A 16,225-nucleotide genomic window follows, 5' to 3' on the forward strand; every position below is an offset into this window, starting at 1 on the left:
GTCACACAAATATACCTCAGAGAATTCATTTTCAAGCAGTTTCTTGGCAAAACCCTTTCCTTCTTCCGTAAATGAAATACGTAAAGTTGCCCTTAGGTGTCAGTCTGAGTCTAAAAGAAGATGCAAACTTTTGATGGATACTTGCTCATCTGAAACATGAACCTTCTCTACGAGCATCGTAGGGTTTGTCACTGGTTAATATGTAAACCAGTGTTCTGTACGAATAAAATGAAAAACCCTGAAATACTACAAACATTTGTTTTATGGCAATTGTTCATAATAACATATATTTCTATCGTCCTTTTACATATTTTTGGTCCATTTATCATTTACAACTTTTTTTTCTGTGTTTAATTTTGCATTTTCAGATCAGGGGGGGGGGAATATTTCATGATAAAATTTTGAAACGCCTCATTTCAAACCATTAACCAGACCAATCAATGTCGATGTTTCACCCCGGTAACTCCGGAAGAAAAAGTAATTTTAAAGATCAAGTTAATACTAATTTAGAATTTAATCTAATCAAATCAATAAATGGGTCTCATAAATTGACACTCCCATTTTTAAATCAAATATTCTATGTAAAAAAAAAACAGAACCAAAACCACTATTTAAATATCAGCACAACTAGAGGAAGTTCAACAGGAATCATAGAGAATCCATGTAGTTAATGAATAACTAGCAGCTCCTAATGTTTGACTTTTCCTTTTCCTTTTCCTCGAATCTCGTCTGCAAAATATCAGGTTTCACCAAAGAGGGTTTAAATTCCTGCTGTGTTGGTGTGATGTCGGCGTAGTGGTGGGACGATTCTAAGTCTCAGTCTCAGCTCAAAACCTTTGGACTCGAGGAACTGAGGCTGTCAGAGCAAGACTGGAGCTGAGCTTTGGGTGAGTTTGACAAGTTTTATCGACTCCTTATTCACATTAAACATAATGAACCACTTCCTGATTGACTAATCCAGTAATATTTCTGCGATCACACTCTTTAACTTTAGATTTAAGAATATTATTTAATTTTAAGTTAGTAATTTACAGTTCAATTCAGACGATGCCTTCACTTTACACTTTCAGTTTTTTTTCTACACGCCACCAACGATAACAAGCTCGATGAAACTTCCATTACATTTTATTAAATAAAACACACAAGTCAGATTTCTTTGTATGTAAGCGAAATATTTGTAATCAACAACTAGACACAAATCTGACACTAGTCTGCAGTTTTATTGTTGGACTAAAGACGTCTTCCTTTAGAAGTAAATTATATCTACACAAATACACAAATTCAATTAACAACTAGATTTCCAACATAAATATGATAAAGAATGACATTTTTCGGAAAAGTAGAATGACTTGATGTCTGGAAATGCAGAAGCAACTATAAACTCCCATCAGTTTTGTGAGAATGTTTTCGGTTCATCGATTTTAATATCAGCGGTCACGTGAAACAATCCGGCGCCTGTTTCTCACAAAGGTTCTTTCTCTTCAGTCAGTTTCAGCCTCTTTCACCTACACTATAATTAAGTCCATTTTGTTTGTGTTCAGTCGTCCACGACCTTCTCGGGAGTCCTAAAAAAAAAACACTTCTACAGTTGTGTTTATAGAAATCTGCTTCATACTTGTGAGTCAATTATTAATGGAATCTGTGCTCAAATGAAAGACTGCAGATGTGTAACAGATGAGCGGGAATTTGCTTAAGGAGTCAAAGATAAGTACAGAATTACACTTCAGAGAAAAGTCAGATGCAAATAAATGTCTATATATAAAAACACAAAATAATAGACAAGAAATGATGATAATAGTATAGACTATGTGGGGATAGATTTATTCCTCCCAAGCACTACTTTGATATATTTGGCTAAAAATACTACTTTCATTTAGGAAATACTTCTGAATATGCATGTGACTTCAATTAGATCCAGTTTCTTTTCCACATATCAGTTATTGTATAGAATGCAACCAAGTCACAAACCAACACTTACTTTAAATACATTACATTTTTCAGCATGTATTGGTCTAAATTTTAAAAAGGCTGTTGAGTCACTTGAGGGAATTTATCCAGGTCAAATGTTGTTTTGTGGACAAAAGGTAGATTTGTTTATTATATAAAACATGTCGTGCTCAACCTGCTGACAGGTGTCACACAATGACTTAACTATTATATAATCATATTAATAACAATATACATAAAAACATGATTCGTCAGAGCCTTGAAATTCTTGTACGTGCGAGAGAAGCCGTGAGTCACCAACCTTATGTCATACCTGTGGACGAAAATTAACCGACATTTTTATGCGACTGTCAAAACAGAACTCGTGAGACAACAACACACCTGTGCCTGAGGGCAGGTGGTGGTGACGAGCGCGACCGAACAGAACCAGACCTTTGAAGGTTAATTTCAGGTTGTAATCTTCGTATATATTTACTGTTGAATTGCTTTGATAAAGGTTTGTGAGCGAGCAACACTGACAAACCTGACCAACAAACATGCAGGAAGTAACACATCTGCTCAGAGGTGTGTCATGATATCAAGTGAGAGACAATCATAAACCAAAAAGGCAGCTCACGAGGGTTAATATGAACAAAGGTAGACAAAGTGATTGGGCTTTGTTGTCGCTGCAGGGTTTTCTTTATTCATATAGTGGCTGGATAAGCAGAGGAGGGGCGTACCTGGGAGCAGGTAAGACAGAGGCAGGCTTGAGTCTCAGGTTACATGGAGCAGTTTTGTTTGTCAGCAGGGATCGGTCATTTACAAAACAGGTCTCTCTTAAATCTTGGGTGAAAGGCAACACTGCACTTTCTATTGGACCCGCTGGGCTTTAGAGAAGTGTGAATGAGCGACATTTAACCCGGGTAGAGTTGCACAGACAGTGGGAGACAGAAGACGAGAAAGTCCAGCCAGTTTTTTTTTTTTTGGGGAGGTTTTTTTTGAGGGAAGTTTGTGGAAGAGAGCGGATCTTCAGGGCTGACAGTTTTTTCCAGCTCCGGAGCAGATTCTGCTCTGTGTCTGAGGCGTTTTTGACCGAGAACATCTGGGGAGCAACTGCACCATGTGGGTAAGTAAAAGTGCAAATACAATATGAACATGAATATGTTCAGACAACCAGTCGAGTGGAAGGAACTCATCTTGAAGTCAGTGTTTGCTTAGATATGCTCAACCCGTTTCAATACCTCTGCTGTCAGGAAAGTGTTTGCTGATTATTGCTGTACAGTCAGAGCTAGTACTGGTATGAATTTAGTACTATCTTATTGAAGGTATATCTTGTATATATACATTTCCATGCAACGTTGTGTTTTGTGTTGCATTGCATCCGTTTCTTTCTTGTCACTTGAACTTCGACTTAACCAACCACCCTTTCATAACTACTTTATTTAAGGAAGTTGAAAATCAAATATATTGTCATTTATTATCACTTTCAGCCACGTACCCGTAAAAGGGTCAAGCGGTTCCTTAAAACCTGACTTAAACTGACCTTTTTTTGCCTCATTCAAAGGCAGCACTTCACAAGCTGGTTTATCTATGATCTACTTATACTGTATACTGTGCATTATGACGAATAAAATAAGATGGTTTTGGCTTTCTGGCAAGGAAGAGACCTTTTTTCTATCGTCAAAATAAATGTTTTGGTGGAGAACCATGTTGTTAATGTTGTAGATTTCAAACCAAACAAGTACAATAACCACTGAAAAATAGGGAAAAAAGAAGAACTTCATGATCCAGTTTGCCAAGTTCAATAATTATTGTAAGCCAAAGACTTGCAATAAACATCAACAATAAAAATAAACTTAAATTTAGCCTTTACAGAGAAGAAACAAAAAAAATGGAGTTCGCCTGAAGAAAGTTTTAAAAGTCATAAAAGATAGCAGACGACATAAAACCCCTTGATCTAGATCAGTCAAATATGTGATGGTTCGCTGTTCTAAATACTAGATTCTAATCTTATCCAACATGTTCCATGTATCATTAAAAAAAAAGGCCTTTGTGACATCTCCAGTTGAGAGAAAGCTTCACACAAAGGGTTCAGCATATCAAGGCTTTTATTTCTTCAGGCTGACTGACCTACTTCCTGCGCTTTGTCTCCGTCCTGGAGCCACACCACCAAGTCCACGTTGACTCATCGAGATATTAAATAAGTTCAGTGAGCGGGTGCCAGCATCGGAATAAAAGAATATAGGTCAAACCCCGGGTCTTCTTACTTTGTAGTTTACACAAGCCACGTGTTCAGTCAAATAACTTAATCACATGTTGTCATGATAAAAAGGAATAAGTACATTAATGAAAAAGAAAGTTGCTCTATTCATTTAACCAAGAATTGTAAAATTAAGGCGTTGTTTTTGCTGAAAAAGAATGAGCATACTTTTTTTTTAATGTATGCTAACAAATATAAATAAAGTGAATGAAAATATAGAAACCTTGTCCCACGATTAACATTTTAATAAAGTAAATACAATACAAAAAAAACATGAAGAAGCGTCTTTCAACTAGAGTGAAACCCAAAATGACTTTTTTATGATACCAATAAAAAAAATGTATCGGTCCTCACTAGATGCTGACTCATGCTGTGTTCGAGGGCGAGTGTGGGAATTATCAAAGTGAAAGTGTGTTAATTAGTCTATGTCAATGTCCTTTGAATCCTTTGCTAGCATGTTCAGTAGATGATAATCCTTATTATTGGAATCTTAAGTTTATTTAAGTACTTATCTTGAAAACATTCAAATATTTTTATTTTCAATATTCAGGCGACAAATCAGTTTTAACTTTTTTACTCTTTCCACGGGAAAGTAAACAGTTTTATTTGTACAACAGTTGCAAATCTGTTTACCTGCTCAGGGGCTTCAGATACTATTAAGTTTCGTAAGATTCTCTCCTGAGAGAAATAACATATCGGTGACACTAAAACACACTTGGAATGGTGGAGCACGCATCTAACCAATATCTAAATATAAAATAATATTATAACCTAGACCAAAATATTTATATGAAGCTATTTTTGGGTGCTTGTCTGTTGACATGGCAACGGTTTTATTGACTCACTGGAATCGCCCAGTTACGTATCAGGAGGTATCAAATAATGGAGTTACGGTTAATGTGTCAGGTGAGAAAGTGTCAGGACAATAGAAGACCAGCAGGCAAACACATGACTTTTTTCTTTTTTTTTTCATTCGTCGTCTGTGACTACAAGCCATCTGGTTTCATCAATCAATCTGTTAGCAACACAATATTCACGTATTCACAGGAGTGACAATACCTGCAACTGAAAATATATATGGGAAAAGTATCAAAAGTACATGTTTTGATAAACAATGGGAACATTGGTATGGACATGTATGAAATTATCTTAGTATTAATCACAAGTGTATGAAAATAAGATGACATTAATTGTATGACAATTATAAGAAATACATACTTATAGGTTCTATTTTTTAAAACTTCATTTGTTGTCATTAAATGTGTTTTCAAAAAAGGGGTGCATTCCACTCCAAGTAGTCATTTAGTAAACCTTGAAAAAAAGAGTTTCTCACCACGCCCTTTGGAAAAACCTGTTACCAACATTGTTTTTTTATTATTAATGTGAATCATAGTTGATCAACTGAAACTGTTCTTCTTTTAAATTCATGAACACATTTTTTCACCTTAACCCCCATATTAGTAACACATTATATTGTAAGTTACCTACAAAACAAATTCAAAATAATGTTGAATTAAATGCATAAACTTGAGAAACAGATTAACAAACCATATTTCATAATTATTTCATTAAACAATTTAATGCACGTCTCCATCACTATAGATTAATTAATAAGATATATTGCGATATATCGCAGTATGATACTGTAGTAACAAGGATATATTTGTAGTATTGTTGAGTGCTTGACTCTGTTATTGCAGAATTGCAACTACTTTCATTTGTTTTGAAACCAAAACAGGATGCAATGACTCCAGCAGCTTTTAAAGCTGATGTTTGGAAATCTCATTCTCAGTCATTGCCACAATCCCGCGGGATTATCAATGTTTATTTATCTTTGGGGGGAAGTAATGACTGCCTCCAACTAGCGGCCGCAAATTTAATTACAACAGAAAAATGAAAAACAGCATTATTAATTAAATTATTTTTATTTCATTGAACACATTATTAATGTAAACTGTAAAAAATGTGATTTGCATGCCAAAAATGCATTAAATGAATTTTAATATTCGATACAGTATTTTGTAAAACAATTTTGCAATACATCACCATATTGATATTTTAAGACATGCAATAAGTTAACCTTTAAATGCTCAATATATGTTACAATAATGTCTTTATATGTATCTAAAATATCTCTATACATTTTTGAATTGATAGATGTAACTTAATTGATCCCTTGAAAACATTCCTTCGGAAAAATAAGGGTTCCTGTCGCCGCACAGATGCTGACAAAAGAACAAACAAATTATGTTTAAAGACCACAGATCATAAATAAGGAATTGATATAATTGATGAACTATAAATATAATAAGAAAGTTATTGACTTTTCAAAATGTAAAATGACATATTTTAGATCTATTCCCAGATTGAAAAGAACTTCAAGCTATTTGACGTTATGTAAATGATCACTTTCCCACAAAATACTGTACTTTTTCCTCAAAGAACATTTCAGAATTATGCAACTGCGACATCTTGCCTGAGGACACCTGAGGTCTTTAACTTTTATGGTTCAAATCCATCCATGCAGTCTCACAATATGAGTCCCACTCGAGCAATTGTTGGCCTTGAATGGAGGGTTCAGGAGTTCCCAAAAGAGCCGCCACTCTACACCGCCGCTGTACGTCGGGAGTACATTCGACAGTACAATGTTAGAACACGCCTGCGGCTGGTTGAGGGCGTCTCGAGTACTGTGCGGTAACTTGACCACCAGAGTTGATTCAATGTGTAGAAAATGTCAATGGTAGGCGTCTCAGAGAAATCAATAGACATCCATCTTATACGCATCTTCGCTGTTTAATGTTGATCAATCCTGACGTCATGTTTTTTTCTTCTTCCCCTCTCAGATCCCACAGCTGCCTGAAGAAAGTACTAGACCATTGAACCCAAGGCAGGCAGGTAGTTGAACACGTTTCCCAGATTTATATTTAAAACTTCAATAGAAAACATTGTCTAGCATCTATTTTCAACGTCATGAATACGTTCTAAATGTTAATATTTCTGGTATTTAGTATTAACTTAAAAAGTTATTTTCAACCCCTCCCAACACTCTCAGTAACCTGAAATGAACAGCTAAAATCATGCTTTGCCGCCCAGCCAATCAAATAAAACTGTGGATCACAATGCATTGTATATAAAGTCAAATGATGATGGTTTTAATGAGCCTGTCTAATCATCATTTTGAGCCTAAATAACTGGCTACTAGGTGAGTGGGGGGGGGGAGCATAAAACGTTTCATTGACTTACATTTCAAATACAAGAACATTTTGACTTAAAACAATCTTTAACATGAAGATGATTAATGCCTGTCCATGAGTTGAGAAGATATAAATATTTGTTACACATTTTGTGTTAAATTAATTTTTAAAACTATATTCAACACCTGGCGACCTGTACAGGGTGTCCCCTGCCTCTCGCCCATATTATCTGGGAGAGGGATTAAGCGTTCATAGAGAATGAATGAATGATTTTTAACTTTTAACTGAAAATGGAAACCAATAATTGACTTAAAGTAGTTTAGTGGTGCTTGGTACAGTGTCTTCAGGTTTTGACGAAAGATTTTGTACCCGTTTTGTAGATTTGTACTTCGGATGAAGACAACAAAACACTTGCAGTAGCACTAGACACCAACAGTCTTGTCAAGAAGCCTAGAGATGCAGCTAAAACAAATGTTGTTTATAAGTTAATTTGAATCACAATTGTTTGTCCAATTAAGTTGATCTTTGTTCTTGTGTCCAGCGGTTCCACGACCAGGCCGCCACAGAAGGCCCATGACAGCTCCGAGGAGTCAGAAAGAAAACGCACACAAAAGGAGAAAAGTGTTGCTGACGGTGCTGACCGTCCTGGTTCTACTAGCAATACTTGCCACTGCGGCATATTTCAGTAGGAAACACTTCTGACTCTCTGTCTTTGACTCTCCCTTCCCATACTAATTCTGATCTTACGCTTCCAGTCAAGAAGCTGATTGACAGCAAGTACTTCTTCTGCAAACGATCTTTTAAGTTCGTCCCGCTCAACAAAGCGTGCGACGGGATCGAGGACTGTTATGGAGGAGAGGACGAACTAACTTGCATGTCCAGATTTAAAGTCAACACCACATTTCCAGGTGAAGATTCTCGACTACATAGCAACAGTTTCTCAGACAGTTAAAAATATATGTATATATTTATTTAATCCTCCAGTGCGTCTCATAACTGGACAGAGAGTCCTGCAGGTCTACAGCCCTGGACCTGGCTGGAGGAGTGTGTGTAGTGACGGTTGGACTCAGAAACACACACTGACGGCATGTAAACAGCTGGGATACACAAAGTGAGTTGACGACTGAAATGAACTGATAGGAATCTAAGTAGGATCTGAGTACAGTGATGGAAATATGGATTAAAAAAAGACGATATCTTATTGCATGTTTTTTGAATACAAGTTATATTAAATATTTAATAAAACCCTTATTTGCAATATATATATATATATATATATATATATATATATATATATATATATATATATGCACAAAATAATAGATAATAAACAGAATTATAATTGAAAATGTATATTAAAAAATGATTGACTAAACATTTACACTTAAACCTGCAGTATATAAATACCACTTTTAATACCAAACAACATGTTTATTAAGAGTAAATTGTTGAAAATTACACTATTAGGTGAATATTAATATGTTTTATCATGATGTTTGTGTGGATAAATTAAAATAAGGATAATCATTACCATTTTAAAACTCAAAGTTAGATCAGCAGTGAGAATTAATATAACAAATACTTTTGGAACATAAACCACAGAACACTTCAACATGGTTGGTCTAATAGTTTCACACTGATCTCATGAAAGTTGAAAAAAGAGGTAAAAAATGACACGTATATATAATATGATATACATTTTGAAACAGGTAGATTGAGTGGAATCCAAACATACAACAGCAACAACTTGAAGAAATAAATGTTGAATTTTTTTTTCTCTCTCTCTTGCAGAAAACCTCAAAGTACCAACGTTGGTGTGAATTCTTTGAAGCCTTTCCTAAAATCTGGACCATTCACGGCCCTCAAGTCTGTGAGCGCGAGTACTCCAGTACACCAGGCTACAACGGACCGGTAAGAAAATCCCTTTAACTCAAGTGCAAAAATGAAACAACTTAAATAATTCAAACAACTTCTTCTGTCATCCATGTTGGATTATCCTACCAAGTTGAATAAATACAGTTTGTTGTGTTGGAATTAAGTTACTGAGCCACAATAATTCAAGGTTTAAATTGAATTATTTAATTTATATAATAGATTAAATTCATTTTGTTCTTTAAGGTAAAGGAAAAGTTCCTTTCTCAATAAACTTGTTTTAATAAAGTTATAAAGAGATAAAAGTGAAACAGTACGATAAGCTCAAATGAAAAAATTCCAGTTTATCACAGTTTGTGAGTCAAGGAAATGATTAACAAACATAAGAAATCTGATGTTGGGCAGAAAAGTTTGTAGGTGATCATCATCAGTAACCGAAAAACTTGATTTGATTTGTAAAGAGACAATTATCGGTCAAAACAACAGAAACCAAATCAACCAACAACCTTTTGTACTTTTCTATTTTGTGAAACTCTGTTTCTGTTGTTCCTGAAAATAAACACTTCCTTGAAACTTTGTTCCCTTTCCTGCCAGTCAGCGTCAGTAGTGACACGCTATTTATAGATAAAAACTTCTTCTTTTTTCTTTCAGAAATTCATGCAAATCCGGAGCTGTGGTGACTTTGACCTGCTCAGGTAGGCCTCATTTTAAACTTTCGTTGTGACGGTTACTTATTTTTTAATGATTTATTTGATATATTTTCTTTTAATATTTTATATAAATATGTATATAATGTGTAAATGTTTGTGCCAGTTTATGAGACTCGTATGTTTCTCAAGATGTATATTTGTTTCTATTAATAAACATGTTAACAGCAAATTCAAAAGAAAAGTTATTGTATTAATCACATGTCCTAAGCAGTATTGTTCCAAAACACATATCTACATACTTGTATATTATTAGTATATACTCTGGCATAAACACTGTATTGTAAGTATGAAAAATAAAACTTTGTACTTAACATTTCTGTTCAATGCACGGCTTCGATTAAGATGATCATTGTTGATAACCTAAATAAAAATAAAATAAAAAGAGTAGTTCATTTATTGTAGCTTCAATATTTGGAAAGGTGTAAACATTTAATACTTCATAAAAATACACATAGCTATATATCAACCCAGTTACACTTCTGGCAGTAAGAATGTGTCTTTAAAAACGTTGTATTGTTGGGAAAAAATAAAAATAAAAGGTTTATTGTTTATAAAAAAAAAAAAAAATAACCACAACCTGCTGATGAGGAGCATTAGCCTGGAGTGTTAGCATAGCATCTTAAGCTAAATAACCAATGTTCACGTCGCATTTTGCCATTTTTACCATATATTTATATATAAAAAAGATCATATTCACCTTTTCAGTAATCAACTGCTCTTCTTATTGTAACATGATTCTCCAAAAAAGTAAAGAAACACCAGAATCATCTTCAGGCAACAACTGAACTGACTGCTAACATGTTGGTGTCAGTTAGCTTGTTAGCTTCTGTAGCATTTAAAAGTAGCATGATAGCCTTAATTATAGAAGTCAGTTCAAAATTAAAATAAGATTAATTTTTAGGTTGTTGTCTAATTTTATAAGCAGCATATCATAATGTCAAACAACTATAAAATCCTTTTTTTTTATGTTTACATTGCTCAACAAATTTAAAGCTAATGTTGCTGTTCAAGCTAGCAGGGCAACATGCTAGCTTCTCCAACAGCGTTTGTGTGTTGAGAAAATTGTCTTTGAAAATGTAAAAAAGACAATAAAGTTATATTTCATGAGTTTTGATCTTGAAAAAAAAAAGTTTATTAAAATGATTTGGTCACGTTTAGATTGTGGAGAAGGGGGTGAGAAGGACCGAATAGTCGGGGGCACTGATGCCCTGATCGACGACTGGCCCTGGCAGGTCAGCCTGCAGCTGGGGGGTCACCACACATGTGGGGGGTCACTGGTGTCCCCACAGTGGGTGGTCACTGCTGCCCACTGCTTCCCTGGGTGCGTAGGATTTGTTTAAACCCCACAATGTACTTGTGTTTTGTTGACGTTAAATATTGTTGTTTTTTTCGGTTCTGCAGCAGCAAGAAGGAGCTGACGAGATGGAGGGTGGTCTCGGGTCAGACCAACATGGTCCCGGTGGGAGGTTCTACCGTGGACCGGATCATCATGAACGGGGATTACGATCCTAATAAAAATGACAACGACATAGCGATGATGAGACTGACCAGTCCGATCACAGTGGGAGGTGAGACCCCGACACCAATGAAGCAACATAAAGAGTTCTTCAACATCGTAATTAAATTAATTATTTAATCGAATGTAAACATTTAAATGTTGTTGTTATTTAAGCATTGATATATTTTTTTAATAACACAATTCAACGCTATATTAAAAGTTTTAATTTTTTTTCTTCAACAGTTTAAAAAATGTAAAGTTTTATAAATGAATCAATTTTGCTAATATTCTTATACCAAGAAATAAATGTTCTAAATTGAATATTTTTTAATTTGTAGCCTTTTAAATTTAATATAAAATATTAGTATAATAGTGCCATCAAAAGAATACTGAGCCACTCGATCTTGATCTTGAGATCTACATAATCACATGATCGTCTTCGAGCGGCACGATTGTGCTGAAGGATAGATCACAAAAGGGATACTACAAAACACATTTGTTCTCGGGTCACCTTGACCGAGAGAGACGTCACAAAGGATACCATAAACACGTTAGTTTTCGGGGCCTACGGGTCACCTTGACCCAGCGGAAAACAACACAAGGGTTAAGGATTATAATCATCTTATAATTTAGCTTCTGTAACTTTTAAAAGTAGCATGTGAGCCTTAATTATAGAAATCAGTAAAAAATTAAAATAAGATTAATTTTTAAGTTGTTGTTTTATTTTTAATAGCAGCATATCATAATTTAAAACAACTATAAAATACTTTTTTTTTATGTTTACATTGCACAGCAAATGTAAACCTAATGCTGCTGTTCAAGCTAGCATTTAAACATTTAAACATTTCAAAGTTGTTGTTATTTAAGCATTGATATATATATATTTCAATTGATATACACAATTCAGTTTCTATATTGAAAGTTTTAATTTTAAGTTAAGGATTATAATCATCTTATAATTTAAAAGACTAAAAATGGAAGACATATTACAGTTAAATGTATTTTTTTTATTATTAAGGTTAGAATTTCAAACACTCTTTAAAAACATTCATTAATTTAGAAAATGTTCAAATAAAAAGTATTAAAATTAAAAAATATTTATAATTTAAAGCTAACAATTTAATAAAATAAATGTAAGTTTCACATCTGTAATGTTATGTTCAACCATTGAATATTCTGATGGCACTGATAACTTCCATACCCGTCCTTCTTGTATGTCGTGATAATACGTTGATATGCTGACAACTGTTTGTGTTGCAGAAAAGCGAAGGCCTGTGTGTCTTTCCCCGAAATCGTTCGGCCTCCCTGATGCGGCTCCTATGGTCGTGACCGGCTGGGGATATCTGGAGGAGAACGGTAAATATAAGCCGGCAAATTCAAGATTAATTTATTATTATATATTTATATTTGTTGTGTTGCTCTTTCAGGGAAGGTGGCTTCAACGCTCCAAAAGGCAAGCATTCCACTGATCGACCGAGCCAAATGTTCCAGCCCGACCGTGTACGGGAACGCTGTCACCGAGCGGATGATCTGCGCCGGGTTCTTGGAGGGACGGGTCGACGCTTGTCAGGTAATGACGGGAAAAAACGATGACACATGATGGAGCATGTTTTTGGAAGTATACCAGTGCCTTCTGAATATTAAACAGTTTAATTGTAACACTTTATATGTTTGTTTTTTTTAAAAGCATTTAATTGTTTTGTTTTAAAATTAAATTCATTATTTTCAAAATAATAATTAAAATATATATATATTTTTTTACACAAACAGTTGGATATTCTAGTTCCAATAATTAAGATATTCAATATATTTTAGAATTTTGAATTGAATATAACAATAGTATAATGGTGCCACCGTTTTTAATGTGGATTTAAATCGATTTTTAACTTCTTTTTTAAACTCTGAACTTCATCAAACTACATTTGTAAGAAAAAACAAAAAATTATAATAATAATTAAAAATATTTGATTTCCTTTTATTTGATTGTTTAAAATAAATATGAGTTTCAATGTAGAAATGATTAAGTTTCATTATTCAAAAATATTGCAAAAATAAATAATAAATCAAATTAATAAAAATGCTAAAAGAAACCAACCCAACAACATTTCAATTAAAATAAATAAATTAAAGTATTAGTTATTATTATGATTAATTACAAAATAAATAAGAAAAAAAGTTAAAACTTACAGTTTAGATTTATTTAGATTAAAAACAATAATAATAAACATAAACTTTCCATATACACATTTTAATATTTTAATATTGTAATAAAAACATGTGACTTGTGATTTATAAATAATGTTTACATATAGAAATTATTGAATAATTTTTTCTTTTTTTACAACAACAATGATCATATTTTAAATGTTAAAATCACCACTTAATATTCCGACGGCACTGCTATACTGAACTTCCATACATGTGGACCCTGTTTTTGGAGGCTATTAACTGATCATTCTCGGGTGTTTTCAGGGCGACAGTGGAGGTCCACTGGTCCATTATTCCTCGTCTAGATGGCACCTGGTCGGGGTGGTGAGTTGGGGCGTGGGCTGTGCCCGAGAGAAACGTCCTGGTGTTTACTGCAACGTGGAGGAGATGCTGAACTGGATTCACACCGTCTTTCAGGTAAAGATATAATTCAGATTATTGTCCCTTAACACACACAGCTGACGTTTCTCTCCATTATGAACATCTAGAAAAATCCCTGAACTCCAGGATGAGCTGCAGGAAAAACACTTTTTTTCAAAATGGATATTTGGAGGCTTGAGGAGATGAAGACAGAAAGAAAGTTGACGGCTTTGGACATGAACACTGAGCACAAAACATCAGGGCGTGTTCGGTTTTGTGTCATTTCAGAATCTCATCTCAGGGGAAGAGTTTTTGTTTGCACTCTGTTGCTGGGATTGTATGGCACGACAAGGAACCAACGTGACTGGCTTTAAATCAAATATTTTTAAAAAGACAAAAAAAAGCTGCTATTTTTAGCTGAGAATCACCCAAAATAAAATTAACAACTCGGATAAAATATTAACGTCAGTAAAACCAAATTTAAAAACACAGATACATCTTGATATGATTGACAGCTAGTCAAAGAGTTAATAAATAGGAGTTTAGCTGTGAATACTACATTTAAAATAACATCTCATGCTGCACTGAAACATGTTTCTTAAAGATAAAAAAATCGAACTATTTAGTTCTTCAACACAGCTAAACCTATTTTGCACCGCGTTAAATGTAGCAAACATTCAGATAAAAACAACATAAAATAAAAGTAAGAGCATGAAAAATACATCTTACCATGAAACTGAATGAGCAGGATTTCTCTCCAACAAGATTGTCCTATTTAGAGTTTATATTTTAACCCATTTTCACAAGTTTACAGGTTTATTTTTCGAGTTTACCTGACATAGACAAACGTGTTGACCTGTCAAGAGTCACGCGTGAATATATATCTCGAGGGAGATCCGGTCCTTTTTTCAAACTAAAACCACGTTCAGACAGTAATAATCGATAGGATCCGGTGTTTGAGGACCACTGCACTGAAGATTTAAAAATGCATTTGAAACAGCCACACTAAAGCGAGGGAAAATGTGAATAAACCCTTTTGTAAAATGGTCATTTTTGGAAAGTTGTGTTTTGAGGAAGATACATTTGTTTGAAATCTGCCTCATTCTTCAGGAGTCGAGCACAGATTCAATGTTGTCTATGTTGGTGCTATAAAAGTGTCAAAAACATGCATCAACTGAGGAAAAAACGTGTAAATATTGTAATGTACTATATGTAATTAGTAAAGTGTGCTCCAATGTGTGTGTGCCTTTATTGTGAAGGATTCAATAAAGACATGTTATCAGGGGTTCTGATTTTATCTTCTTGGATCAGGGTCGAGGATCAAAAATCATTAACTGGGTTGGTTCAGGTCCATGTACAATAAAGTTTATTGTGTACAAGAATAATCTTAAGATGATGGTTTGAAACGTATCTGTGATTAAGAGTAAAGGGTAGAAGGAGAAAATGAGAATTATTTAAAGTAATTCATCAGCTGATTCTCTGTCCAAATATATATATAATTTTAGGATTAAAATATCTTGTTGAAGAAATATTTGCAAGGTCTATGCGAAAACAACGAATCATAGTAAAAAAAAAAAAACTAGGGTTAACATTAGGTTTTATGTTGTAGAAGTCATATATGATTCTGTTTTTAATGTAGTGTGTAGTTTTTTTTTTAATGGTTATCAATGTATTTAAACGTCTATATCAATAATTTTTCGCAACTAGTGATTATAGGAAATGCAACGTCATATCTAACTAATCCACATATTTGGTTAAAAAACATAGATCACTCAAGGCTCAATTAATCCGAAATTAAAAGAACGATTATTTTTCTAATTAAAAGTGCAAATATTTCAGAAAATCAAAAATAAATTATTGTCAGTAACATCAAAATAGACATTCCTGCAATAAACAAACACATCAAATAACCTGATATGATCTGGAAAATGCACTTTTATTGAAAGAATGAATATCTTCAACAACACACACTTGATAGACAGATAGATGCTTTCCTAAATTGTGTTTATTGCATCATTATTCATCCAATACATTTCTTTATGTGTGTGTGAGACAGAAAAAATGTCTTCGTATAAAGTGTAGTGTCGGATATTTGGCAGGTGGTCGTAATGTTACGGACGGCTCAAAAGCCGCCATAGAGAGAGAAGCCTGCGAGCTGGAGAACCGAGAGCTTGTGTAAACCTGTAAGAAAATACAT

General features: G+C 34.0%; 1 protein-coding gene across 2 annotated transcripts; it reads left to right on the plus strand.

Moving 5' to 3' along the window:
* Nucleotides 1–671: 671 nt before the first annotated feature.
* On the plus strand, nucleotides 672–15,313 carry tmprss4a (transmembrane serine protease 4a). Of its 2 annotated transcripts, none has more exons than XM_087796158.1 (13): nucleotides 672–887; nucleotides 7,030–7,081; nucleotides 7,922–8,065; nucleotides 8,136–8,288; nucleotides 8,365–8,491; nucleotides 9,172–9,291; nucleotides 9,904–9,947; nucleotides 11,121–11,283; nucleotides 11,364–11,530; nucleotides 12,721–12,816; nucleotides 12,888–13,030; nucleotides 13,933–14,085; nucleotides 14,157–15,313. In XM_087796158.1, exons 3-13 carry the CDS (start codon nucleotides 7,954–7,956, stop codon nucleotides 14,166–14,168), a joined length of 1,290 nt encoding a protein of 429 aa, XP_087652284.1. In that variant the 5' UTR covers nucleotides 672–887; nucleotides 7,030–7,081; nucleotides 7,922–7,953; the 3' UTR covers nucleotides 14,169–15,313. The 2 variants fall into 2 exon arrangements, with proteins under 2 accessions (XP_087652284.1, XP_087652283.1); XM_087796157.1 differs by lacking the exon at nucleotides 672–887 and adding an exon at nucleotides 2,565–3,052.
* The last annotated feature ends 912 nt before the right edge of the window (nucleotides 15,314–16,225 follow it).

Source organism: Callionymus lyra, chromosome 7 (genome assembly GCF_982586985.1).
Source record: "Callionymus lyra chromosome 7, fCalLyr1.hap1.1, whole genome shotgun sequence".
NCBI lineage: Eukaryota > Metazoa > Chordata > Actinopteri > Syngnathiformes > Callionymidae > Callionymus > Callionymus lyra.

Bases quoted from the DNA above. Each gene is read 5' to 3' on its own strand.
- tmprss4a (XM_087796157.1), top strand. The intron at 9,292-9,903 runs GTAAGAAAATCC...TTTTTCTTTCAG, and splicing joins CACCAGGCTACAACGGACCG to AAATTCATGCAAATCCGGAG. The intron at 13,031-13,932 runs GTAATGACGGGA...GGGTGTTTTCAG, and splicing joins GACGGGTCGACGCTTGTCAG to GGCGACAGTGGAGGTCCACT.